Source organism: Myxocyprinus asiaticus, chromosome 12 (genome assembly GCF_019703515.2).
Source record: "Myxocyprinus asiaticus isolate MX2 ecotype Aquarium Trade chromosome 12, UBuf_Myxa_2, whole genome shotgun sequence".
NCBI lineage: Eukaryota > Metazoa > Chordata > Actinopteri > Cypriniformes > Catostomidae > Myxocyprinus > Myxocyprinus asiaticus.
In genome coordinates, this window is record NC_059355.1 from 48787896 (window position 1) to 48814017 (window position 26122).

Consider the following 26122-nt stretch of genomic DNA (forward strand, 5'->3'; position numbering starts at 1 on the left):
TTTGATTTTATATGATTTATTTGAAAGAATTAAAAGAACTATTTCATGTCTATCCTTGTATTTTTCATCTGGATGAGGTTGATCAGGGTTTAAGAAAGTAATTATTAATAAGTAATGCAATTACTTTTCACACAGAGTCATTTGTACAGTAATCTAATTACACTGTAGAATATATAATTAGTAGTTAGTAATTAATTACTTTTTACCCAACACTGGTCGTCATACTAAAATAGAGTATCTAGCGCCCTCTGCTGGTCTGTGCTTAAAACAACATACAAGAAAAGTAATTTCCCGAAAACTCGAAAGGTGGCGCTGTCTAAAACTGAAGTCATATTCACACAGCGGTCACTCTTTACTGAAACTCGTTGGTTGTTTACACGGATACAGGCTTTCACTGTAAGCGGCAGTCATACTTTCTCTCAGTAATAAAGCCGTTTAAATCTATTTTCATCATGGGATGTGACGGCGGAACAATTCCCAAAAGACATGAATTAGTTAAAGGACCGAAAAAGGTTGAAAAGGTAATTAAACATTCATTAAATACTCGTGAATTGTTCATTTCTTCTCCGGAAGTCAGCTCGTAGCGAATTAGCATGAGAATGTCTCGACGTTTGTATTTTCTACATTCATAAAGAAACAGAATTGGAATAAACTATAATTTCTTAAACATTTATCAGTTGGCTGGCTGCTTAATTCAAAATATCTAGGTTATTTGTTATTATTTACAAAATTATTATTATATTGCCATTGTTTTGTACATGTGCTATTCATTTAAAATGGATTTGAGAAATATGCATTTGGGATAATATCATGTTATTTTTTTGAAGTGATTTGTAAATACCATTAATGCACGAATATGGTCATCTTTCAGTACTGTTGTATCATCATTTGAATCCATATAAAATGGATTCACAAATAAATGACAAATAAATGACTGTCGCATACATACACTTAAATACAGTTGAGTTTGCAGTTATAAAATATGTTTTTAAATGCGAAATGATTCAGAAATGTGCAGTGTGTGAGTGTAATATTATTAGAATTAGAGGTAGACCGATATATCGGTTTTACCGATTAATCGGTGCCGATAGTTGGTTTTTGGAACTATCTATTATTGGCAAAAATCTGTCAATAGTTGCTGATAGTTTTTTCATCATTTAGTCATGTCAAAATAAGAGTCCCGAGTGTGTTTTGGCTTTGTGTAGGTTTTGTGTAATTTATACTATAATTCTATTTTTACATTCAATTTGAAAAATTATTACAGGCCGATTAATTGGTTATCGGCATTTCCCACACATTAGTTATCGTATCGGCAAAATCCACTATTGGTCGACCTCTGACTAGAATGATGTAATATTAGTTTTCTATTCTCAAACTCTGGTCAGCATTCGTTTGTGGAATCGTTTTGTATTTATATGTTTATTTTATACCCTTTTCTCCCAATTTGGAATGCCCAATTCCCACTACTTATTAGGTCCTCGTGGTGGCGCGGTTACCTCAATCCGGGTGGCGGAGGACAAGTCTCAGTTGCCTCCACTTCTGAGACCGTCAATTGGTGCATCTTATCACGTGACTCGTTGTGCATGACACTGCGGAGACTCACAGCATGTGGAGGCTCGTGCTACTCTCCACAATACACACAGAACTTACCACATGCCCCATTGAGAGCGAGAACCCCTAATCGTGACCACGAGGAGGTTACCCCATGCGACTCTACCCTCCCTAGCAACCGGGCCAATTTGGTTGCTTAGGAGACCTGGCTGGAGTCACTCAGCACACCCTGGATTTGAACTCGCGACTCCAGGGGTGGTAGTCAGCGTCAATACTCGCTGAGATACCCAGGCCCCTTTTGTGTTTATTTAATATTCTTCTATACTACATGTGAATTGCAGAGAATGTCACTGGATGTTTATGGGCAGTTCCACAAAAATGTCAACCATACAATGGAAAAATGCAGTGTATACAGTGTATTTTTATTGTATATAGTCTTCTTATTTTGTGTATACTGTATATTGTAAATTATTAGGTGTATATTGTGTTGTGTAACAAGCTGTGGAATGACATGGTTGAGTGACAATAAAGGGATTTGATTTGAGTTTTTACAAAGTGTGTGTGGTCTCCCAAAAACTCATGTCCTTTTTTGTCACATCCGTAACGCAAGTTAATTTCCCGATCTAAACTGGAAACAAACTTGTCCAGACTAAAACCTTTCTGATGTCTGGACTCTCTGTACGGTTCTATGATTATACATAAAAATTGTTTGATATACTGGTAATGAGTACTTTATATATGAAGTTAAATTTTACATTTTCAGTGAAAATGTCACATCCATAACACTGGAATTGCCCTTATGTAGAGTTATACAAACTCCATTACTATCAGTATAACTTTGTTAATAGATCAGAACTTTTTGTTTTACAGGTTGATAAAAATGCAGAACTCGCTGCCAAATGGAAATATTGCGCTCTGAATCAAGAGAAGTTAAAGCGTCCCATTGTGGCCTGTGAGCTTGGCAGGTGAGTTTTTTTGGTTTGTTTTTTGTTTTTGCATTTGTCTGATATGTGGCCAACTGAAACAGTTGCGCAAAAAAAGTTGAAAGGCATATTCCAGGTTCAATCCATGCTAAGGTCAGTCACAGAATTATGGTGTAATGGTGATCACCATAAAAATACATTTCAATGTGTTCCTCCTTTTCTTTAAATAAAGCAGAAATATGGTTACAGTGAGGCTCTTGCAATGGAAGTCAATGGGGCTAATCCGTAAACGTCAAAATACTGAGTGTTTCAAAAGCATAGCCACAAGACGTGAATAATGTGTGTTAACATGATTTATATGTGATAAAATTGCTTTTTTAAACTTTCTTTTGGGAAAAGTTATGATTTAAACCACATTCAAGCTCAAATAATACATGAGTTTTGACAGAAGAATTAAGTGCTTTGATTAAATATTAAGATTCACATTTTTGCCTTTAAACCCTCCAAAAATCTGTGTATAACAGATGTTTAAATTGTGTTGTGTTAATTTGATGTTTTAAGTTGAGTGTAATTATGTATAACAGATGTTTAAATTGTGTTGTGTTAATTTTATGTTATTGTAATTGATATATGTCTCATCACTGTCACGACTGCTATGTTGATCGGAACTGCACCCAAGAATTTCACACACCATTGCACTTGTGTATATGGCTGTGTGACAATAAAGTGATTTGATTTGATTGATTGAAATTTACCCATTGACTTCCATTGTAAGCGTCTCACTGAAACTTTTTTTCACTCCACAAATGCTGTCGAGTAAGCTTAACTGGTATCGAACCCAGAATATTCCTTTAAGATTATTGACAGAAGCATTGTGCTAATTAAGCTAATTGTGCCAGGATTTTGTTCACATGTTTACCTCCCTTATAAATAATTTAGCATAGTTTTTGCATAGTAACCATAGTTTATTACAGCATTAGCAACCACAGGTAAAACCACGGATGGCTCCTCATTACTTGCCTTTTAATTTATTTGTTGATAGTTGCATTTTAAAAAGAGTGTTTATATATATATATATATATATATATACACACAGTTGAAGTCAGAAGTTTACATACACGTAGGTTGAAGCCTTTAAAACTTGTTTTTTAACCAATCCACAGATTTAATATGTGTATTCCAGTGGGTCAGAAGTTTACATACACTAAGTTAACTGTGCCTTTAAGCAGCTTGGAAAATTCCAGAAAATGATGTCAAGCCTTTAGGCAATTAACCAATTAGCTTCTGATAGGAGGCGTACTGAATTGGAGGTGTACTTGTGGATGTATTTTAAGGCCTAACTTCAACCTCAGTGCCTCTTTGCTTGACATTATGGGAAAATCAAAAGAAATCAGCCAAGACCTCAGAAAAAAAATTGTGGACCTCCACAAATCTGGTTCATCCTTGGGAGCAATTTCCAAACACCTGAAGGTACCACATTCATCTGTACAAACAATACTACGCAAGTATAAACACCATGGGACCATGCAGCCAGGAAGGAGACGCATTCTGTCACCTAAAGATGAATGTAGTTTGGTGTGAAAAATGCAAATCAATCCCAGAACAACAGCAAAGGACCTTGTGAAGATGCTGGAGGAAACCAGTAGACAAGCATGTATATCCACAGTAAAATGAGTCCTATATTGACATAACCTGAAAGGCTGCTCAGCAAGGAAGAAGTCACTGTTCCAAAACTGCCATAAAAAAGCCAGACTACAGTTTGCAAGCGCACATGGGGACAAAGATCTTACTTTTTGGAGAAATGTCCTCTGGTCTAATGAAACAAAAATTGAACTGTTTGGCCATAATGTTCACCATTATGTTGGAGGAAAAAGGGTGAGGCTTGCAAGCTGAAGAACACCATCCCAACCATGAAGCATGGGGGTGGGAGCATCATGTTGTGGGGGTGCTTTGCTGCAGGAGGGACTGGTGCACTTCACAAAATAGAGGCATCATGAGGAAGGAAAATTATGTGGATATATTGAAGCAACATCTCAAGACATCAGCCAGGAAGTTAAAGCTTGGTCGCAAATAGGTCTTCCAAATGGACAATGACCCCAAGCATACCTCCAGATTAGTGGCAAAATGGCTTAAGGACAACAAAGTCAAGGTATTGGAGTGGCCATCACAAAGCCCTGTCCTTTGTGGGCAGAACTGAAAAGCGTGTACGAGCAAGGAGGCCTACAAACCTGACTCAGTTACGCCAGTTCTGTCTGGAGGAATGGGCCAAAATTCCAGCAACTTATTGTGAGAAGCTTGTGGAAGGATACCCAAAAAGTTTGACCCAAGTTAAACAATTTAAAGGCAATGCTACCAAATACTAACAAAGTGTATGTGAACTTCTGACCCACTGGGAATGTGATGAAAGAAATAAAAGCTGAAATAAATCATTCTCTCTACTATTATTCTGACATTTCATATTCTTAAAATAAAGTAGTGCTCCTAACTGACCTAAGACAGGGAATGTTTTCTACTATTTAGGGGCCGTTTACACGACAATGTTTTCAACTAAAAACGGAGAACTTTTTATGCGTTTTGGCTGTTCTTTTACATGACAATGGTGTTTTGGGGCCTGAAAATGCAAACTTTTGAAGACGGGTTTCAAAGTGCAAGTTTCTGAAAACGCCGTTAACGTCTCCGTGTAAACATACAAAAACGAATTTGTGAAAACAATGATGTCATGCGCATGCGTATTACGTGTTATGTAAAGAATGATGGATTGATAGGCATCAATTTGAGATGTATAATTGTCTATGAATACTGGTGTCTGTGCAAATAACAATAATCAACAATTTATTCATTTGGAGTGTTTTGTATGGAGTGTGAACATTGTACAGTAGGCAGAACCTGCAATCTGAAAATCTTGAAATTAATGTGTGGATTCAGATGGGAAACATTTATTTGTATTTTAAATGTTAATTATTTACTTAATTTTATTGGATGTACCTTTACCCTGCAATTCATTCACCCACCGCTTATGTATATAGCCTATAGACAGAGATGTGATGCCATGTACAGTATTCAATGATATGCTTAGAATATGAAAACATGAGGCAGTGAAAATGCATGTTAGATCCAATGTACACAAGACCTCTCTCTCCATCAGAAGATATCCATATATCAGAGTTCTGTCTGATATCCAAAACCAGTCAACATCAACAGCTTATGTTAACTTACTCTCTTACTCTACAACAAACTATAGCATTTGTTATGAAAGCAATTCTTACAACAGTTTTCTTCCACCAGACTGTATAATAAAGATGCGATCATTGAGTACCTGTTGGATAAGACAGCAGAGAGGCCAAACACTGAGGTTGTGGCTCACATCCGTGGAATCAAGGTCAGTGTAACAATGAGCCCTAAGAGCTTTGGGTCATGTGTATAAGTGTGAAAAAAGGCTTGTTATAGGACCGTATACCTGATACATAATGTTTGAACTGTGTGTGTTAATCTGTTTTGTAGGATGTGAAGGAGTTGAACCTCACTGATAACCCAGCATGGGAGGGTGAAAGCAGGAACATTAAAGGAGATCGTTATGAAGACATGCACTGTGCCATGTTCATCTGTCCTGTTGTCGGTCTGGAGATGAATGGCAAACACAAGTAAGACAACATTCTGTCAGGTCATGCACTTCTATTGACCACAGATAAAATAATAAGCCTCATAGAATGAACGTTACTATAACTACATGCTGAATTCTATGTTTCGCTGCTGTTTCCAGGTGAAATGAACACTAGAGGTGCTCCAACAACTGTGCATTTTATTCACTTTCACACAAATCACGACTGTAATGGCTGATTTATGACTTTATAAACACTTATTTTTCGCTCAAACACTGCTGTGTTATGGTATTGAAGCACTTTCACCATAACGCATCATTTGATAAACGATACATTTTAACGCTTGTATTACAGACTCACCTACATTTACACACTTATTCCAATATAATTAGCTTCTGCGGTAGCTCACCTGATAGAGTGATGGACTTTGGACTCTGAAGTTCATGATTCGAGCTCAGCCAAACACGCAAGCTGACATATAAGACGAAAGTGTCATAGAAGCGACACAAAATGACGTGGTTGCTTCAGAAAATGTGCGTTTCATGTTGCGCTTGCTTTTAGGACACTATCGGTTAGGTTTAGGTTTTGATTTAAGGTAACATAGTCTCTTTTCATTTGATTTAGATCACTATTGGTTAGGTTTAAGTTAAAGTTTTTGGTTAGGGAGGTACGTTTTACTCATTAACACCTTCATCTAAAATTCACCTTAAAAACCTCGTCGGAATACAACACTTTCACTTGCTTTTGGCGCCCCCCGCTGGATATTTTACCGAGAAACTGCAGCGAAATGTGTAATGAAGCACGTCATTTCGCTTTGCAAAAATGTCACGTAATATTCATGAGATCAGGCTGAAAATATGAAGCCTTTCTGGCTGCAACCACCTGAATACACATGTGAGATCAGCGACAGAGTTCCAGGCAATAGTTCTAAAACACCTTCTCATACGTTATTATTACTATCGTCCAGATTTTAATATCACAGGAAAGTCATTAAAACTATGAAATTACACAAATGGAAATAAAGGAATTATTTACTGGACACTTGTTGCCCACTCCAACTCATCCATTCAAAATGAGTTTTCTTCAATTAAAATGTTAGTTTTGTAATGAAAGACATATATAGGCATAATCTATATTTGTGTCCAAAACTAATTTCAAGCATGTTAGCATAAGCCTTTAGTTTAAAAGGATTTTAAGATCACGAGAAGCATAAATTCAGTCAGTTTGTCCAAATACAGTATTTGGTTATTAGGGGATATACTGCCAGAACCATTTATTGTAAATATATCCTCAAATGTATCTCAAAAAGTAAATGAAATAATAATAATTATATATATTTCTATTTCCATGTTCCCTTGAGGGTGATATGATACTTGTGATTTTAATTGCCCTGACTTTGTGTCAGGTTTTGTTTCCTGCAGACGTGTGGATGTGTTTTCTCAGAGCGAGCACTCAAAGAGGTCAAGACTGAGATCTGCCATAAGGTGAGTGAACAAAAAACCCAAGGTTTTTATTTTATTTTTATGTTTGCATTTTCCCCACTGAGCGAGCTATCGCTGCATCTCTAGCTTTGTGTTTGTTGATTTGCTGTGTAAGTGCTTTATTGGATCAACTGTATGCTAATACTGTTCATGAAACCCTACAGGGTAAAAGACCAGTGACATTACCAGAATATACTTCATTTGTTTACTTCATGCAAAATATGTTTAATCTTCTTCATATGTGTTGGTCACAGGACAGATCTCTTGGATTAAATATTTGTTTAATAGATTTTGCTTTTGAATTTTCCAGACCAAAGATTAATTTTGGATTTTGTAGATTTTCTCAAATCTGCTTTTAAGGCAAGTGCAGAGATTTAGTGTGTATAGTTTCCTTTACGATGTATTAATGCCTAATTGGATGGTCAAAATAAGACAGTTTTATGTAATGTGTTAATAGGAATTAAAATGTTACATTGGAAGTAATAATGTTTAACAACATCGATGGCTATCATCGGCATGCCGCGTAGCAGATCCATGCATTTAGAGATACAATTCACTCAAAAAAATAACTCTATGGCTGAACTTTATACCATGTAATTTCAACTTGAATACTTCAAGTAGAGGGAGCCTAATTAAATTAAGTAAACCCAACAAAAATTAACTTGCCAAAACAACTCAAATAAAACTCTTTTTTTGTGATATGCTAGCTAGTGACAGGAAATGTTGGGGGAAATGTGGTGTAGGGCTTTACTGGTTGTTTAGATCAGTGTTATTATCAGAAATAATAATTATTTCTGTAGTTAATAATTAATATTTAAATTAATCAATTGAATCTAACTCATTAAAACCTCATATGGGACTCCAGTAAATGTAGTGTGCTATGTTTAGGAGCAAGTTTGGTTAATTAAGATAATTATTAAAATCAATAGAACATTGATGAGAATCAATGTTAGCTTTTTAAAATCCTTTAAATCAACAATTATCAAAGATAATCGTTAATTGTTAACATCGATGAAACATTAATTAAAATTAACACTAGCTTATTTATCATTCAAATTCAATCATCAAAGATAATTATCAAAAATCAATAGAATATTAATAAGGATTAACATTTACGGGGCACCACCCTGAAATCAGGGACTAATAACCAAATAGTAAAACAGTCTCAATATTAGATTGTTTTCTTAGGAAAATCGACATCCGAAGAATATCGATTTTTCCGGAAAAAAACAATGAATGAAGGTTTGAATCCGAGCACTGACATCCCTTCAGCATGACACAGGTGTATGCAAAACAAACCAAAACACTTCTCTTTGTAATATAAACAAAGTTTATTTATGCAGTAATATCAATCAATAATTAATACAGTGCAGTTAATAAACTTCAGACTTACAACTACAAACTAAACAGTGATATGATTAGATATGGAAATCAAAATAATCCTATAACACATAAGGTGTGGGTGTGTGTGTGGGTGTGTGGTTAGTAGAGAGAGAGATGATTAAGTGACAGCCCTAAAGCCGATTTTGCGATAGTGGGAGAGAAAACAGCTGTGTTCATCACTCAGAGACGCGGTGGACGGCTCGTAAACAGTCCCGTGTTATTTGACTCTTTAATGGATGAACTCAGTTGCTGTCTCATCCGCGATGGCGAAATTGCACAACAATCCAATTTGGTTGGACCACAATACAGCAAAACAAATTTGTGATAATTAATACCCTGAGTATTAATAATGAGCGGACACGGCGGTCCGTAAACTGTACAAGCAAAAACCTTGAAACACAAGAATAACACGCTATAATATTCTATCTCTGCCCAGACGTAACCTCTTACTTGAATCGCATGAGGACACAGGTAGAATGTGTTTTCCTCCGTCCTTTAACTCTGACCCGGTTCCTTGAGGCTCGGGTGATGACGGGAGGCCGTTTCCTCGCTCTGTCGGCGGGCGGTACGGCTGTTGATTCTCGGTGGGCTGGCGGAGAACTCAGAAATGTCGACTTGATTGAAGATGGAAGAGAAATCTTTAATCTCTTCACTTCTGTAGGCAAACGGATGAAGATGCGAGTTGCTTGGCGGTCTTTACTTCGGATCCGTTGAGAGTGTTCGGTTGAACACAGAGTAATCTCAACTCGTCCAGCGAGATGGAGATTGTATGGCTACAGTTTCAAGTCGGACGTTACTTCCTTGTGCCATGAGGTTGCACCTGAGAGCAGCGAAGAGCTGTGTCCATACTCGGTGAACAAAGTCGCTGGAAGCAACTCACGAAACATTTCAGAGGTATTTCAACTCCTGATGATGTCATGTTTGAGGGACGTTCTGTTGTGTGCCTCATCCAATAGGAGTTGAGAGTTCGATCCTTTAGTGAGCAAGGCTTCATGGATTTGTAGTCTGTTTTGGACTCCCTTTGTTTGATTTTGGCGTGATTTTTATCAGTAAGATTTACGACTTGGAAGGTGGGGGCTTGAGTTAGGTTTTTACGACTGTATTAGGCCTGCCTTTGTCTTCTATCTGAATACATGAGGCCCAACAGTGGTGGGAAGCACAACTGAGTGCAACTTAGTCACTATGCCTTGGTTAGCACGGCAATTGCTCAATGAATAATGCAATATGTAGAATAGAGATCAACCGATAGTGGATTTTGACACTACTGGTAACTAAGGTGGTGGGAAAGGCCGATAACCAATTAATCGGCCGATAGTTTTTAAAACTGATTTATAGAATGTCAAAAAAATCTTATTTTTCCTAACTATGACGGCACAGACAAAGAGTCCTAAATGAATAAATTCCCAGATGCAGTTTATTGTTCAACCAAAATCCACAAAATAACCAGAAAGAAATGAAGATGTGGTGCATAACACTGGACTTTTAAGTATAAACATGCATGAAACACCGGGGACTCTTATTTTGTAATGATGAAAAACTATCGGCAACACTTACAAGTATCCCCCTTTATATTCATCTTGCACAAAGATATATAGAAAAACTCTTAATTTTAACATTTACTCTCCCTTTCGAATCACATGCAAAGATGAAATTCAATATATATCTCGATAATTATGTATTTGCTCTGAAATGGCTCAAAAGTGATTTTTTTTTAATCAGAGGAGCCATCATTTCATCTAAACAGCCATTGTAGCCAAGGCAAGTAGATTCAATATTTTGAAAGCATTGAAAAAAAAATCAGCTTTTCTCTAAATGAGCACAAGGCAGAATGAGATTGAATCATTTTCATTGATATGCACTTTTATATTTATATTTAATATACAATGATAAGATAGTAGCTTAATTGAAACCAGTATTTACCTTCATATATTTTTACTAAAAAAGTTTTTGTGAATAAACAATGTGTTCTAAAACTAGTCCACTTATCCTTTTCTGTTATACTGTGCAGCGTTTGTAGATGTGTATAATAACTTGTAGCGGTTTGGAATTGTGCGAATGCTTGAACATGAAGTATGTTTTCTTTCAAAATGTATGTGAACTGCTCTAAAAGTGCTTAAAACACGAGCCCCGTGCGTGCACAGAACAGCGCGTCACCTGTTTATTCAGAAGAGGTGTACCGTGTTTGTCTTTAATCGCAGCCTTTTGCAGTTTAGTTATCACATATGACCATTTATCTATTTTGATTAATTGTGCAGCCCTGAAGGATCATGAAATTGGACTATATAATGGCCAAATAAAAACCACAATAAAATCATCGTGATATTCATGATATTGCTGAATTTTGTATCGTCAGCAAAATCATTACGATTATATTGAGAATATTCAATATGTCACCCAGCCCTATGGGGAACTAGAAATCCTCCAGTTTCAGTTTACCAAACAAAAAAATATTCATGTTATCCCAACGCAAATGGATTAAGTAAAGCTGACAAGACACTTTTGTTAGTTGATTCAACTTAAAGTTCCCTTGGTTTCTTACATTTTTTTGAGTAATATTTACATGCGAGGCTAAGTAAAACTGAGGACAGTTATTTTATTTTTAAGGTGACATTAAAAAAGCATGACCTTAGGGGCGTTTAAATAGCGCTAAAAGAAGCTTTGGCACACCGCAACGAATAGAACAGAACATAGGTTTGTCGAGACGCATTTGTCAAAAGTTTTTAACTTTGCACAGGGTCTAAAAATGGCAGTGCAACAGTTAAAGATGTCCATCCAGTTCATGTTAATATAGAAAAATAATTGAACAGTGCAGGTGGATGCAAAAGCACTTTCAGGGTGAACAGCATCCGGAAAGTATTCACAGCACTTCACTTTTTCCACATTTTGTTATGTTACAGCCTTATTCCAAAAAGGATTAAATTCATTATTTTCCTTAAAATTCTACAAACAATACCCTATAATGACAACGTGAAAAAAGTTTGTTTGAAATCTTGCAAATTTATTAAAAATAAAAAACGAAAAAAATCACATGTACATAAGTATTCAGAGCCTTTGCCATGACACTCAAAATTGAGCTCAGGTGCATCCTGTTGCCACTGATCATCCTTGAGATGTTTCTACAACTTGATTGGAGTCCACCTGTGGTAAATTCAGTTGATTGGACATGATTTGGAAAGGCACACACCTGTCTATATAAGGTCTTACAGTTAACAGTGCATGTCAGAGCACAAACCAAGCCATGAAGTCCAAGGAATTGTCTGTAGACCTCCGAGACAGGATTGTATCAAGGCTCAGATCTGGGGAAGGGTACAGAAAAATGTCTGCAGCATTGAAGGTCCCAATGAGCACAGTGGCCTCCATCATCCATAAATGGAAGAAGTTTGGAACCACCAGGACTCTTCCTAGAGCTGGCCGCCTGGCCAAACTGAGCGATCGGGGGAGAAGGGCCTTAGTCAGGGAGGTGACCAAGAACCCGATGGTCACTCTGACAGAGCTCCAGCGTTTCTCTGTGGAGAGAGGAGAACCTTCCAGAAGAACAACCATCTCTGTAGCACTCCACCAATCAGGCCTGTGTGGTAGAGTGGCCAGATGGAAGCCACTCTTCAGTAAAAGGCACATGACAGCCCGCCTGGAGTTTGCCAAAAGGCACCTGAAGGACTCTCAGACCATGAGAAACAAAATTCTCTGGTCTGATGAAACAAAGATTGAACTCTTTGGCCTGAATGGCAAGCATCATGTCTGGAGGAAACCAGGCACCGCTCATCACCTGGCCAAAACCATCCCTACAATGAAGCATGGTGGTGGCAGCATCATGCTGTGGGGATGTTTTTCAGTAGCAGGAACTGGGAGACTAGTCAGGATCGAGGGAAAGATGAATGCAGCAATGTACAGAAACATCCTTGATGAAAACCTGCTCCAGAGCGCTCTGGACCTCAGACTGGGGTGAAGGTTCATCTTCCAACAGGACAACGACCCTAAGCACACAGCCAAGATAACAAAGGAGTGGCTATGGGACAACTCTGTGAATGTCCTTTAGTGGCCCAGCCAGAGCCCAGACTTGAACCCGATTGAACATCTCTGGAGAGATCTGAAAATGGCTGTGCACCGACACTCCCCATCCAACCTGATGGAGCTTGAGAGGTCCTGCAAAGAAGAATGGGAGAAACTGCCCAAAAATAGGTGTGCCAAGCTTGTAGCATCATACTCAAAAAGACTTGAGGCTGTAATTGGTGCCAAAGGTGCTTCAACAAAGTATTGAGCAAAGGCTGTGAATACTTATGTACATGTGATTTTTTTTTTTATTTATTTTTTTTAATAAATTTGCAAAGATTTTAAACAAACTTCTTTCACGTTGTCATTATGGGGTATTGTTTGTAGAATCTTAAGGAAAATAATGAATTTAATCCATTTTGGAATAAGGCTTTAACATAACAAAATGTGGAAAAAGTGAAGCGCTGTGAATACTTTCCGGATGCACCGTATCTTCTAGCAGAAGGATCCGGTGCATTGCATGCCTGACAGTAACCTTTAGCTGCAACAATATAGTTGTACATTATTGATAATAGTAATTTGATTTATAGCCAGTAGGTAAGACTGGACAATGGCTTATCATCATATGTGAAGATAAGAGCTAAGTCAGCCAGCAACTGAGGTTGTAAAAGGTAATCTGGTAATGCTCACCCTGCTTTTAATGTGTATACATTCTACTGTGTGTACTGAGCATGGTTGGGCTTGGACTGGCTTGGACCATGGCTAATGAGTGTTGATTTGTCTGTAGTGTACTGTACACTCAGTAGTGAATGATTAACTCTGCAGTCCCCTGCTTCATTCTAATTGGTTTCAGGCTCAGTGAGCTAATGTTTATCCGTCATATTTGTCTTAATTAATCAGAGCATCATGGCGGAAATGGAGAAATTGCATGCAGTCTTCTCTAAGCAGTATAAACAAGTTTACATCGAACATGGTGTGCTGAGCTGTGCTTGGAAAAACAAACGGAAAATTTGAATATAGTATGTAAACGCCTGAGGGACTGATATCTCTGAAGCCAATGTTTTAACTATTCATTGTGCTGTAAATCATAACCTGTGGTTATGTATTGTATTACATACCTTTTAGCTCTTGAATGCCCATCTGTCATGCCTGTTTTTGACTAGAGGGAAAGGCAGCTGGTTCTTACGGTCAGATAAGAGGCTGGAACCTTTTCTGTTGCAGTATTGGTCAGATGATGCATAAAGACCACAGTTTCATATGCACACTAGCATGGGCGCAAGCACCTGTTTGTCAGAATTCATCAGAATTTCATTGTCTGAATATGTGAGTGGTGCTTGCCCATGCAAAAGTCACCATCACAAATCACAATGCTAAGGTTTCATAAGTGTCTTTTATTCATCATTTACTCACCCTCATGTGTTCCAGATGTGCATGAATGACTTTCTTCTGCTGAACACAAATGAAGATTTTTAGAAGAATATTTCAGTTCTGTAGGTCCATACAATACAAGTGAATGGTGATCAGACCTTTTTAGCTCCAAAAATCACATAAAGGAAACTTAGAAGGATTCAATAAGACTCCAGTGATTTAATCCATGTCTTCTGAAGCGATATAATAGGTATGAGTGTGAAACAGATCAATTTGAAGTCCTTTTTTTACTCTAAATCTCCACTTTCACATTTACATCTGAATGTGAAAGTTAAAGTGGAGATTTAGAGTAAAAAAAAAGGACCTAAATATTGATCTGTTTCTCACCCACCCCTATCATATCACTTCTGAAGACATGGATTAAAACATTGGAGTCTTATTGAATATTTCTGTTTCCTTAGCTTGAATATGGTAAAAGAACATTCTGACAACTCTGAGGAAGGCATAACGTGAGAAATTCAGGCTACTAGACTACACCGTTGGGTGCCAATGACATGAATGAGAAAAATTAAAATACTCCGTGCTCTCACCCCCCAAAAGTTTTCCATTTGACTCGAGTGTAAAGCAGAAAAAATTTCAAGAAAATATTTTAACATTTACTGGTGGCACAAATGTATTGTATGCAGTGTATATGCATTGTGTTATCTATGTCCGGCACAACAGAGATGTGTCTCAGCACCAACTTTTATTTGACAAATAAATTGATGGCAACCACAGGAAACCTGTAGTGTGTGGTACTGTGGACTCTTATGTATATTCTACTGCTAATTATATATTCTTTGGTGTTAGTGTTGATGTTTTCTGCACAAGCAAACTGAAGTTATCGAGTTCTTCAAATTGAGTTATGCAGGTAACTGTGCTTTATTTCATTTATGCCATTTTTGTAGTTAATTACTAATTCTATAATTCTACTGGTGTTGCAATGTATTACACTTTCGGTTTTGTTTTTTTGTTTAACCTATTTACCTATTTCGGTCGCAGTTTCATCTGACGGTTGCTGAACTGTCTGGACTTCAACAGTTCAATGCGTTCACAGTGAAGCTGTACCTCAAAGCATGGTACACCTGCATTTCCTCAACATCTGCTCCACGAAATGATCTCCAATTGCTCAAAGATCTTGTTGCATACAGTGCAGTTAACAAGCCTGTTGCACATGCAGCTACAACGACATTAATGCACCATTTATGGTACTTGAGTGAAACACTTGTGGGACTAGCTTTCTTTGATTCTGAAATCTCTGCCACTGAGAAGGTTGACATGGTAGCAGCTTTGTCAAAACCTGGTAAAGACAGCCCTGCACCTCGCATTGAATCACTGGATGAAAGCATTGTGCCTCAGTTGACACTATCACACTATGTTTCGCTAAACACCAACAAGTTCTTTGATGTCATGCAGATTGAAACAGACTTCCTACAGCAGGATCCTAGCAGCTGGGAGATCAATGAACATTACAGCATCAGTCATCACAGGGTACAGCAGCTGAAGGTTGTCAATGATGCTGCTGAATGTGGCTTGTCACTGATACAGAACTTCAATTCTGTTATCACAAACCAAGAGGAAGGTTGTTGAAGGTCACCGTCAGCAGTTTCCTGTGTCCAAGAAGTCAATCATTGTTGAAAAACTCTGCAGTGACTGAAATAAGCCATGTCTGAATTGTGCACACTATACACTGTCATTCTTAAACACTTTTAAGCACATTCCGTTTTCAACGCTTTTCAATTTCAGGGATGTTGTGCCACCAATAAACAATGTTGAATTGTCTTAAATTTTTGTGTGTGTTTACTGTATATATGGAAGAATAAATCTAGGGGGTGAGAGCAAACAATTTGCAAACTTTAATTTTGACTGGCACCCTACTACACCGGTTATAAATAACTTGTGAATACGCTGTCATTTCATTCTCTGTGTCTGTTTGGGTCACTCTGCATTATCGCAAGTGAAAACAGCACGTTGTGTGCGGAGAAAATCATCGGCAGCCTGCTCCACTCCCTGTACAGCTCCAAAATGAGAAGCAGCGTGTCTGATCGCTCGCACCAAGGGCACTGTCATAAACAGGGACACTTCTGTCATCTCTCGCTCCGATATTTCATCTCATTCACATGCTTCTGACACCATCATAAAACTGAGTGTGATAAAGTTAATGTTCGAGTCAACATTCGGGACAATATTCATTCAACTCTGTTCTTTTCACATCATGAAGCCAAACCAACTCCGATATATAGGTACATCTGCTATTTTCATAAAATAAACCCACACTGTAATATTCGATGTAGTGCTAGTGTGCTTACGCCACGTTATGTACATGCTGTTGTTATAATTAGTATTAAATACATTGTTTAATGCACAGTTCCTTATTCCTTTTACTGGGATGGTGGGGTTAATGTACATTGCATATAATTTATGAAAGTAGGTAAATACATTTTAAACGGGACAAGATGACTTGGTTTCATTACTTAATTTGATTATGTATACTTTTAAAAACAGCATTTAATATTTTTGGGAGTTTCATACAAGGTTCAGTTAGACAAATAGCATTTTATATGTATTTTTGCATCTGTGTTGGGAGTATATAGCTTTTTAAAATGTATTTCCCATGATATGGTGATGAGAGGAGGGAGACGGTTGAATGCAAATGGGACGGGAGCTAGTGAAGAAACCATTGCAACGCTGCATTTGAGCACATAAACTCAAAAGACACTGCGGCCTGCATAGCAGAATCAGTTGGGAAAAGATGATAAATGATTTCTATATATATTATGTTGTGACTTGTTGAAAAACAGACCATACTGAAGACATAAGAAACATTATTAGAGGCAAATGTAAACTAAAGCAATAGCTGCAAACCCATAGCGGAAGTAGCTTTACCCTGCGGTGACGTAGTTTCTGATATTTGTGAAAAAGTCTAATTGACCCCTACTGTTTGAATGCTCACAACAGAATTGCAATAAGTAAAACCATAGGAAGCAATTGCACTTACGTATATTGCACATGTATAACTTTTATAAACAATTTTTGGGCAAAGTCAACTACAAAGAACCTTGAAAAAAAAACATAAATCTTAATTGATTTCGACTACAGTTTATCCCCTTAATGAATGCTTCAGAAACTGCATTAAAAGGGTAATTGTAAATCAATAAATATTGACTAATGTTATGTTTAACAATACAACAGTTATATTACTAGCTATAGTACTGAAACACTCACAAAACAATTAACATTCAAACAATGTTAAAACTTCAAGAGCTGTATATTTGTCTGTACATCGTGTACAGTATGTCCTGGCAAATTTGCATTGTAGAACGCAGTAAATCTTCCACAGAAGTCTTTGTTTTGTGATCTGTGTGATATTGGTTGGTTTTAAGAATGTGGTAGTTGTCAAGCCTGAAAACGATAGCTGACTGTTAGTTCCCTTTCTTTATGACATTCAATGTGGCGATAATTGGTCCAAAACAGTCTTTACGTTCAAACTCCGGCTGTTTACACTGACCACTTTTGCAAGATGCCATGATGGCTGAATGGGAACTTTGGCTTGTTGGAGAAGTTTATTCCTGTGCCACAGTTCCAGGCAATCCAAAGCTTCGAGGAAGCTTGCAGTCTCGAATTTATTCGCAAACATGCTGTCTTTGTTAACAACCCATGGTAAATCCCCAATCCCGAAGATGCAGATATCCCTGACGTATCGTCCTGTGAGTTCAAACACAGCATTCTTGATGTCATTAGATGTAAGGTTGTAAATACTCAAGGCAGATTGTGGCATTACGTAATATCAAATGAGAAATTGAACAATTTGCTCAATGTGATATTATACAATCTGGGTTGTAACTGTAATGTTTTGATTGCACAAAGACCTTCACTGCAGAAAATAATTTTCTTACCCAGTATTTTTGTCTTTTGTGTGTGTTTATTTTTTTTTTTTTTTTGACCAAATATTGAAATATTCTTAAAACAAGATACATTTACTTAAGAAGCAAAATTCTAAAAAATCTTTATGCTTAAATAAAAGAAAGAAATTGCCAATACAAGATAAATATCCTTGTGTTTGCTTATTGTTTTAAGCATACCATAAACCTCACAATTGTTTTTTAGATTTCTCTTAAAACAAGACTTAATATGTCATTTTGCTTCTCAAGTAAATGTGTCTTGTATTGTGACTTGATTGAATTTGCCTGAAATGAATGCAGTATTTTAATTAAGAATCGTTAGCCGGTGGCCTGGGAAGCTCAGCGAGTATTGACACTGACTACCACCCCTGGAGTCACGAGTTCATATCCAGGGTGTGCTGAGTGACTCCAGCCAGGTCTCCTAAGCAACCAAATTGGCCCGGTTGCTAGGGAGGGTAGAGTCACATGGGGTAACCTCCTTGTGGTTAGTGGTTCTCACTCTCAATGGGGCGTGTGGTAAGTTGTGCATGGATTGCGGAGAGTAGCATGAGCCTCCACATGCTGTGAGTCTCCGTGGTGTCGTGCACAACGAGCCACATGATAAAATGCGCAGACTGACTGTCTCAGAAGCGGAGGCAACTGAGACTTATCCTCCGACACCCGGATTGAGGTGAGTAACCGCGCCACCACAAGGACCTACTAAGTAGTGGGAATTGGGCATTCCAAATTGGGAGAAAAGGGGATAAAAATAATAATTAAAAAAAGAATTGTTAGCCATACAATTTTGTACCTTCACAGCCTTGGTGTGCAGTTCCCTCTTGGTCCCTCCATTTGATTGCACGAATATTGCCTTCCCACCCGCCTTTGATGAAACTGCCGGGTGCTTCTAAGGAGACAATGGAAGACCATGTGATTCTGAGCAGTTTCCGCTCACCACAGCTTCTTACGAAATCTTAAATCACTTTACGGCAACTAACAGCAAGTCAAATTACAACTCACCGAAGAAGCACCCATACTTCTGAGAATGCAACAGTTCCGCTCCTTGAATTTCATTGGCCAAGTAGCTTTCTAAACGGCATTCAGCTTGTCTTTGTTCATGGATTTCTGAGTTGTTGTTGGGATTTTTATTAATTCCAATGACAAGTCTTTTGAATCAATTCACTAAAGTGATTTGTTCACCTACCATTATGCCAGCAAGAGGCAACATGTGTCTTCAGAGCAACGCAAATTTTGTCATCGGCACAGTATATGTGTACTATCCGCGTACAGCCTAGTTTTTCGCAACCTGGTCTCATAGTGCAAACGTGGCTCTATATAAATTTTTTTAACTTGTTTTACGTGTCTCCAGTTACAATTCCCTGGCGATACAACAACTGTGTGTTTCATTCACTTTCACTCAAATCATGACTTTAATGGCTGATAATGACTTTATAAATACTTATTTCTCGACACACTTTTACTCTAACGCATCTTTTAAAAACGAAAGATTTTAATTCTTGTATTACAGACCCACCTACATATATAAACTTATTTCAACATGAATAGCTTACACGGTAGCTCAACTGATAGAGTGTAGATAGACCTGCTGGACCACGGTTCAAGACCAGCCAAGAACTCAAGCTGACACGTAACACATAGAGTCTTCTACATGTTAAAACAAGAATGGTTAGGTTAAGCCATTGATTTGATAAGGATGTCTTTTTTTAAAACGTCTCATTTGTATTTTAAAACACTACTGGTTAGGTTCAGGTAAAAGTTTTAGGTTAGGGAGGTATGTTTTAAAAACATCCATCTAAAATTCACCTTAAAACTTTATCTGAATATGACACCGTTTTACTTGCTTTTGGCGCCCCCAGCAGGATATTTCACTCGAAAACTGCAGCAAAACATGTTATACAGCACGTAAATTTTGAATTGAAAAAAATGTTGTAATGTTTACGTAAACTTCATGAGATCAGGCTGGTTGTTCTAGACTCGCAGACAATGCCTGCCGTTAACGGTACAAAAAAGTATCATTAAGCAATTGAAGTGTGCGTGCGGCGAACACGTCCATGGCAAAGTATACCCTAGCCTTTAGTCACTGTATCATTGACTCAACTGATTCGTTAAACAACACAGTCGTTCACAACCGAAACAATGTAAGTAATCAAGAATGATTTGTTTATTTAAAAGATTTATTCCATCATGTGCTTGATGCTTTGGCTTCATTTGCGTCAATTTTCAATGGCAGAGAAGATATGTACAAACTAACTGGCCAATTTTTGCCTGAATGCAAGTTATTCACTATTATTTACACATACACCTGTTAATCAGCCTTGGGGGCTGGTGTTGTTTCTACTACATTGTGTATTTCAGATTTATTTCTTAATATTAAGCAGGAACAGCCTCTGAAATTGTGCATATATTATAAGCATAATTAAGATTATTTTGGAAACTTGAACCTGTGCTGTGCACACTTTTCTTTACTAGGTTGTGATTGGCATCACTTCAATTTAAAAACCGCCCCACAGTAACAACTCCAGCCCCAAGGCTGATTAATAGGTGTACATGATTGGCAGATGCAGTTGCAAAAGTGATTTGCAATTCCATTTGACTTTTGTCAGGAAATGAAATTACCAATGGAAACATTGCCATTACTAATTCAAAATGACACAATGTATCATCCAGTGATGCTAGAGTAAATAATCTATGTCCTTTGATAATAATTTGGTTCAAAGTTAATGGAAAACTATGCGAGTTGCTCTCCGTGGCGCTGCAGAATTTTACACAGTCAGCAGACGCCGAGAGGTGGCGACGGTGTGCGTACCTTCATAAAAACATTATTGTTTCTAATTTTAGAACGTGCCATGTTGTCTGTCAGATGCGTCCAGTGTTGTGTTGAGAAATATGGATGAAGACTGTGTGAACTATTGTGCAATGAGTAGCTCTATTTATATATATAAAAAGGCAGATATAGATTGATAATCATCTGGAAAATTTTCTGATTATCGATGCGTGGAAAAGACAGATTCCAAGCCTAGTAAGGATCAATGTATTTTCTTTGTGTAGTTTTAGCTTACCCTCCAAATGATTTAATGTTACCCAGTAATGTTCATCAGGGCTGAAGGTATCTTTAGACCACTTCAGCAAGTCTTGGGCCACCGGACTGCTGAGCGCATATTCCACAAACTGTCTTGTCAAGGAGTAATAAGCAGTCCCAAAGTAGATAGTCAAGTTGTGTGGAGGAGGTCCCTTCTTTGCACCCTTGCTCTTTCGTGCCACATGGGAGTCTTTTACCTCTTCGTACTGAAACTCAGTCCTATGCTGCATAGTTGGCGGCTGCTTGACTCCGGGTGTCATATTCCGGTCTTTCCATTCAGAGCTGTGCATGTACCGGACCAACTCCAGGTTGCTTTGGATGGGGAAGTCCTGGCCACACAAGTTTATAACTCTTCTCCATTTTATTGGAGATCTTACCAGGTCCTTCATGCAGTTGATGTCAGCCTTAAGACGGGAGAAGCCAGCGTAGGTCACCCTTTCGCTGACAGATGGCAAGAAGACATTTGGGAAGCATCTTACCAAGTTCTGGACACTTTTCTTGTATTCTTCTGGTGCTTTAGCGTCAATATGAACGCAGTAGACGTTCTGAGGTGCATAGATCGCTCTCAGGAGCCTCACAAATGTTTCTAGCTCCTTGTGTATGGTGATGATGAAAGCCAAAGGAAACTCTTTTTCCTCTTTGCTCAGTGGCATCATAATGAAGTGAAGTTCTGACCGCAATCGAGTGCAGTTCACTTCGGGTTTGTTGACACTGCTGATCTCCTTACAGTTATTTCGCTGCCATTTAAACCCAGGAGATGGCGACGGAAGAATTGGACAGTTGTCGGGCAGGGGTGGGCAGCTCATGACATTTGGAGGGCCAATAGCTTGAGGGACATTGGATACTTTGACTTTCAGGTAGATGGTGAAACAGATTAGGATGCAGATTCCAAGGCAAAGGAGAAAACTGCACTTGGTGCTCTCAAGCTGGACCATAATAGTCCAGCATTAGAAAGCAACTATAGATATTCTGGAACAGAACACAAAAACAAAAATTAATAATTAACTTGATGCAGGTGCATTCAGCAATATTCATGTTTATGTTCCTAGTGGCATAGATGAAACATCAAGCAAAAACAGAAGTTCTCAGTTAATGGGGTATTTAGAGATAAAGCGATTCATATTCAGATGGTTATATGATCTCAACATGGCGGCACACATGAATGTGCGCCTGGTACCGCAGGTAGAATAAAGCCATTTTTTTCTCCGCATGCTGTTACGTCTTGTGCACAGTTGAGCCCCGAGCCTTTTAAAGTAAACTTAAACCGCGAGCCAGAACCGACGCGTTCAACGCATGAACACTACGATTGCTTTGTGATACTTAATGCAGCTGAACGTGGACAGGACGTGCATATCGTGATGATGACATTTCATGCACAATGTGCCCGAAAGGTAGCGGCATGCGGAAAACCGAAGTATACTTTGGCCACCTTATTGCACATGAGTTTCTCCTGTACTGATCTCCCAGCGTGAGTTCTTTAATGCGCAGAGTAATTAAAATAAATCTTACCTCACACTTCACAGCAGATGCACTGAAGGACAGATTATATATTATCAAACATTTAATGTTTTTTTTTTTTTTTAGATGTTTATAATGATTGATTATGATAGAAAAGATGCGATCGTGACTGCGCTTGCCGGCTATGCGCGCCGCCATATTTTCATTAGATGGGATTCTGAGTTTGGGAGAAGGCTCGAGTGGACTGACTAGTTTGTATATTCTTCGACGTCAGAAAACATGGCCGTAGCGCTGCATCTAAACAGTGCGCTCCGACTGTAACGGCTTTATACTTTTATTTAGTGATTGTTTTAAAGTTTGTAATATATATTAATATAAATATATTGCGATTTTGAAAAGACTATTTGAGCTGCTGGTTCATTATGACAACCGATTTTGCTGGTAAACAGCAGCATGAATGCAGATCACACTGGTTTGATCATACACGTCTGAGCCTAGCCTAGTGTAATCACACCAGTTTGATCGTACGTGCGAAAGGGTTAAGACTGATTTGACTGGAGTCTTCATCTCAAGTGAGTATACAACATTTTTTACATTTTTCAAAAAAATATTCTACTAATACAATTTATTTGTTTTTAGCAATATAAATAAATTTCTGTGCACCTGTAATTAGGCACTTTCTGCATTGGCGTAGTACCGCGCCATGTGCATCAAAATGAAGTTATTGTCATTCTTTTCAGTGCAAGTTAGTGCTATTTGCCTGGCGCAGTTAGTGTTGTGCCAGCAGTAATCAGAATTTTGATTTAAAGAGGATGATATGTTCATTTTCTAGTTATCAGGCAAGCAGTAATTCAGCAATTGTAATGATTTAAGCAATTGAAAAATTTAAATTTAATTTTTCATAAAGAAAATGAAGCCTACATTTAGGACTATTAAGATGCATTTGCATTTTTTTAAATTATTTCCAGGACACATTTGCACAAATATTGGCCCTATTCACTTATGTGGGAAAGTTTTTCTGTCTAACATTGGGTTTTGCCTATAAAAGCACTTGCTATTTTATTATTATTATTTTTGAACTTGTGTGTTATTTCAGCTGTAAAGTTGTTGAAATCGTCATTTAGGGTTTACTGCATTTCGTTGTCATAGCAACGAAATTGTAAAATTGGCTATACTTACACAGAAAAGCTTAGTAAACGATTTTATCATGTGAAAATCATTTTAACTCTCATATTGTTTGCGTCTTGCAGCTATAATTTTGAAACAGTGAGTATTTTATTGTTTACAGATTGGCCCCATTCGCTTCCATTGTAAGTGTCTCACTGCTTTTTTTTTAGAGCAAAGGAGGGACGAGTCGAAATACATTTTTGTGATATTCAACATTATAAACCCGGAAAATTCCTTTAAGGATACTGTAGGATGGTTAATTTATTATTCAAGGAAGTGTTTCAATGGCTTAATCTTAAACTCTTTAATACACCTTGAAAGCAAACACTTTTATTGTTTGCAAAAGTATGTTATTGACAGCAGTACTGTTTCATTGCTTTTTCTTGATTTGTATGTACTCAGGTAAGACTGCCAAGAGAATACAACCTCCATTATAGTTCTAAATTAATATTTTTTTATGGTAATAATCTCTCTTTGGAATTCCGTAGCTTCATGGTGGAAGATCATTCGTGCAATCTTTTAGCTGTTGAAGTAATGGTCAGATGGCAAACAGACTTTCTTTTAAATCCATTAAAGCACCTGCCAAGAGAACATAAGTAAATATATACGATCAAACTTCAGAGATAACTATACGGCCTGGTATTGTTACTGTAAGTAATTACTGAAAAGAATTAATGAACTACATGTACTTATTGTGTTATTATTTTTTGGAGCTTCTTGTACTTGTGTACTGTTATTACATTCGTATTGTTTTTTTATTAGTGTAGTAATGAAAAATAGTAATGCAACATGTGTAACACAGACACTGTAAAATAAAGTGTTACCAATTACAATTCAAGTCTAACTGTAGGGCTGTAGTGTTAAAACAGGAGGTGTAAATCTCAAACATTTTAAATTAATAGTATTTCAGATCGTTGTGCTATTCTGTATTATTACAGTAAAAGTGATATGTATGGCATCAGGTGAGTTAACCTGATGTTGTTTTCAATGAAAATATTAAACTAGACTTTCTTACCACACTTCTTGTGATTGCTCTACACACACTCCCTCAAGTGCATTTAGACACAGCCCAATAATCAATGACTTAAAGTGTGCCTACCTTTTAGCTCAAGCCTTATCCACTCCTGTAAATGGGAAATGAGATTAAACATTCACAAACGTTCTCGCGAATGCCTACTTCAGCATGAGCACAGTCTACCACACACTGTTGGGAGCAATATCCTGCTGCTGTGCATTTACAGTCAGTGCATCTGCATTATTGACAAAGAGACAGAGAAATTATACTGGGTGTGTGCCGCTTGTTGCTGTTATGTCGTCATGCGTGTGCTGTCCTCCCTAAGCTGTGGGGATTGGCTGCTCGGTTACGCTCCCCATGAGGGAGTGGGAGGAACCAAAGTTGAAAAGGGGGTTGGTCCAACCAGAGCCATAATTTGCCCCTCTTTTTCTCCTCAACACTTCTTACTTCCTCTTTATTACATGAGAAGCATATTGCTTCATGGCATCTGTTTATGAAAACATTTATGAAACAAATATAACATTTCTACAAAATTCGCATGTTTTAAACTAGATTTCTAAACATTTTCTTATTTTTATGATCTAGGACAACCTTATTTGTCTATGGCCCTTCTCCTTCATGCAAGAAAAGTGAACGGGGACTCGGACTGTCAAGCTACAAAGTGAATTTAAACATGTTTCACAAACACTCCCCCCTTCTTTCACTGGTCGGACACAGAGGTTGCTCTAGAAAAAAAATCTTTATCGGTCACTCTGATGGACTGAGTTAATTATTTCCATCATGCCTATTTTTAACCTTCATACTTGTTTTCATTTCATTAGTACTAGGCAAGGTAAGACATAACTGGATAAATAATATATTTTTGACTCCCAAAGCGAGTATGGTCAAACTAAGAATTCAAGGGGAAAGTTCTACCTGTCAAACAACCGCTACTCTAAACAAGATTTTTAAACATTGCCGATTACGTGCGGCTTTAAAAGAAAATGTGAAAAAAATTATCTTCTTCAGTGAGTCTGATATCAGCATACTGTGACATGGATGAGAAGTGCACACATCTATAGTTGAAATAACCAATAATTCTGCTCTAAAGATCATGTTTGTGCTTCGATTAAATGCAAGTATCATTGGAAGCAGGATGTGCAACTTTTTCACGCTTTATTTTTGTTC

General features: G+C 37.6%; 2 protein-coding genes across 2 annotated transcripts in view; one reads left to right on the forward strand and one right to left on the reverse strand.

The window, feature by feature from the left end:
• The first annotated feature begins 367 nt into the window (after positions 1-367).
• The window catches only part of LOC127449590 (replication termination factor 2-like), a 42570-nt gene continuing 16815 nt past the window's right edge, over positions 368-26122 (forward strand). Inside the window, exons 1-5 of the mRNA XM_051713123.1 lie at positions 368-521; positions 2422-2516; positions 5760-5853; positions 5976-6115; positions 7479-7557. Of these exons, the coding sequence (XP_051569083.1) occupies positions 453-521; positions 2422-2516; positions 5760-5853; positions 5976-6115; positions 7479-7557 (477 nt within the window). The 5' untranslated portion in view covers positions 368-452. The remainder of the gene's footprint in view (positions 522-2421; positions 2517-5759; positions 5854-5975; positions 6116-7478; positions 7558-26122) is intronic.
• On the reverse strand, positions 16783-25474 carry LOC127449579 (beta-1,3-galactosyl-O-glycosyl-glycoprotein beta-1,6-N-acetylglucosaminyltransferase 7-like). Its single transcript, XM_051713109.1, has 4 exons — positions 25040-25474; positions 21296-22284; positions 19027-19122; positions 16783-18039 (listed from the first exon to the last, which is right to left on the reverse strand). Exons 2-4 carry the CDS (start codon positions 22248-22250, stop codon positions 17780-17782), a joined length of 1311 nt encoding a protein of 436 aa, XP_051569069.1. The 5' UTR covers positions 22251-22284; positions 25040-25474; the 3' UTR covers positions 16783-17779.

What these genes read in the sequence shown, in the direction of transcription:
- LOC127449579 (XM_051713109.1), bottom strand. Translation starts at nt 22,250, where the DNA reads ATGGTCCAGCTTGAGAGCACCAAGTGCAGTTTTCTCCTTTGCCTTGGA. An exon ending in AACATTAAATCATTTGGAGG is followed by an intron (nt 19,123 to 21,295) that starts GTAAGCTAAAAC and finishes TTGTCTCCTTAG; the next exon opens with AAGCACCCGGCAGTTTCATC. An exon ending in TGCACACCAAGGCTGTGAAG is followed by an intron (nt 18,040 to 19,026) that starts GTACAAAATTGT and finishes TTGAACTCACAG; the next exon opens with GACGATACGTCAGGGATATC.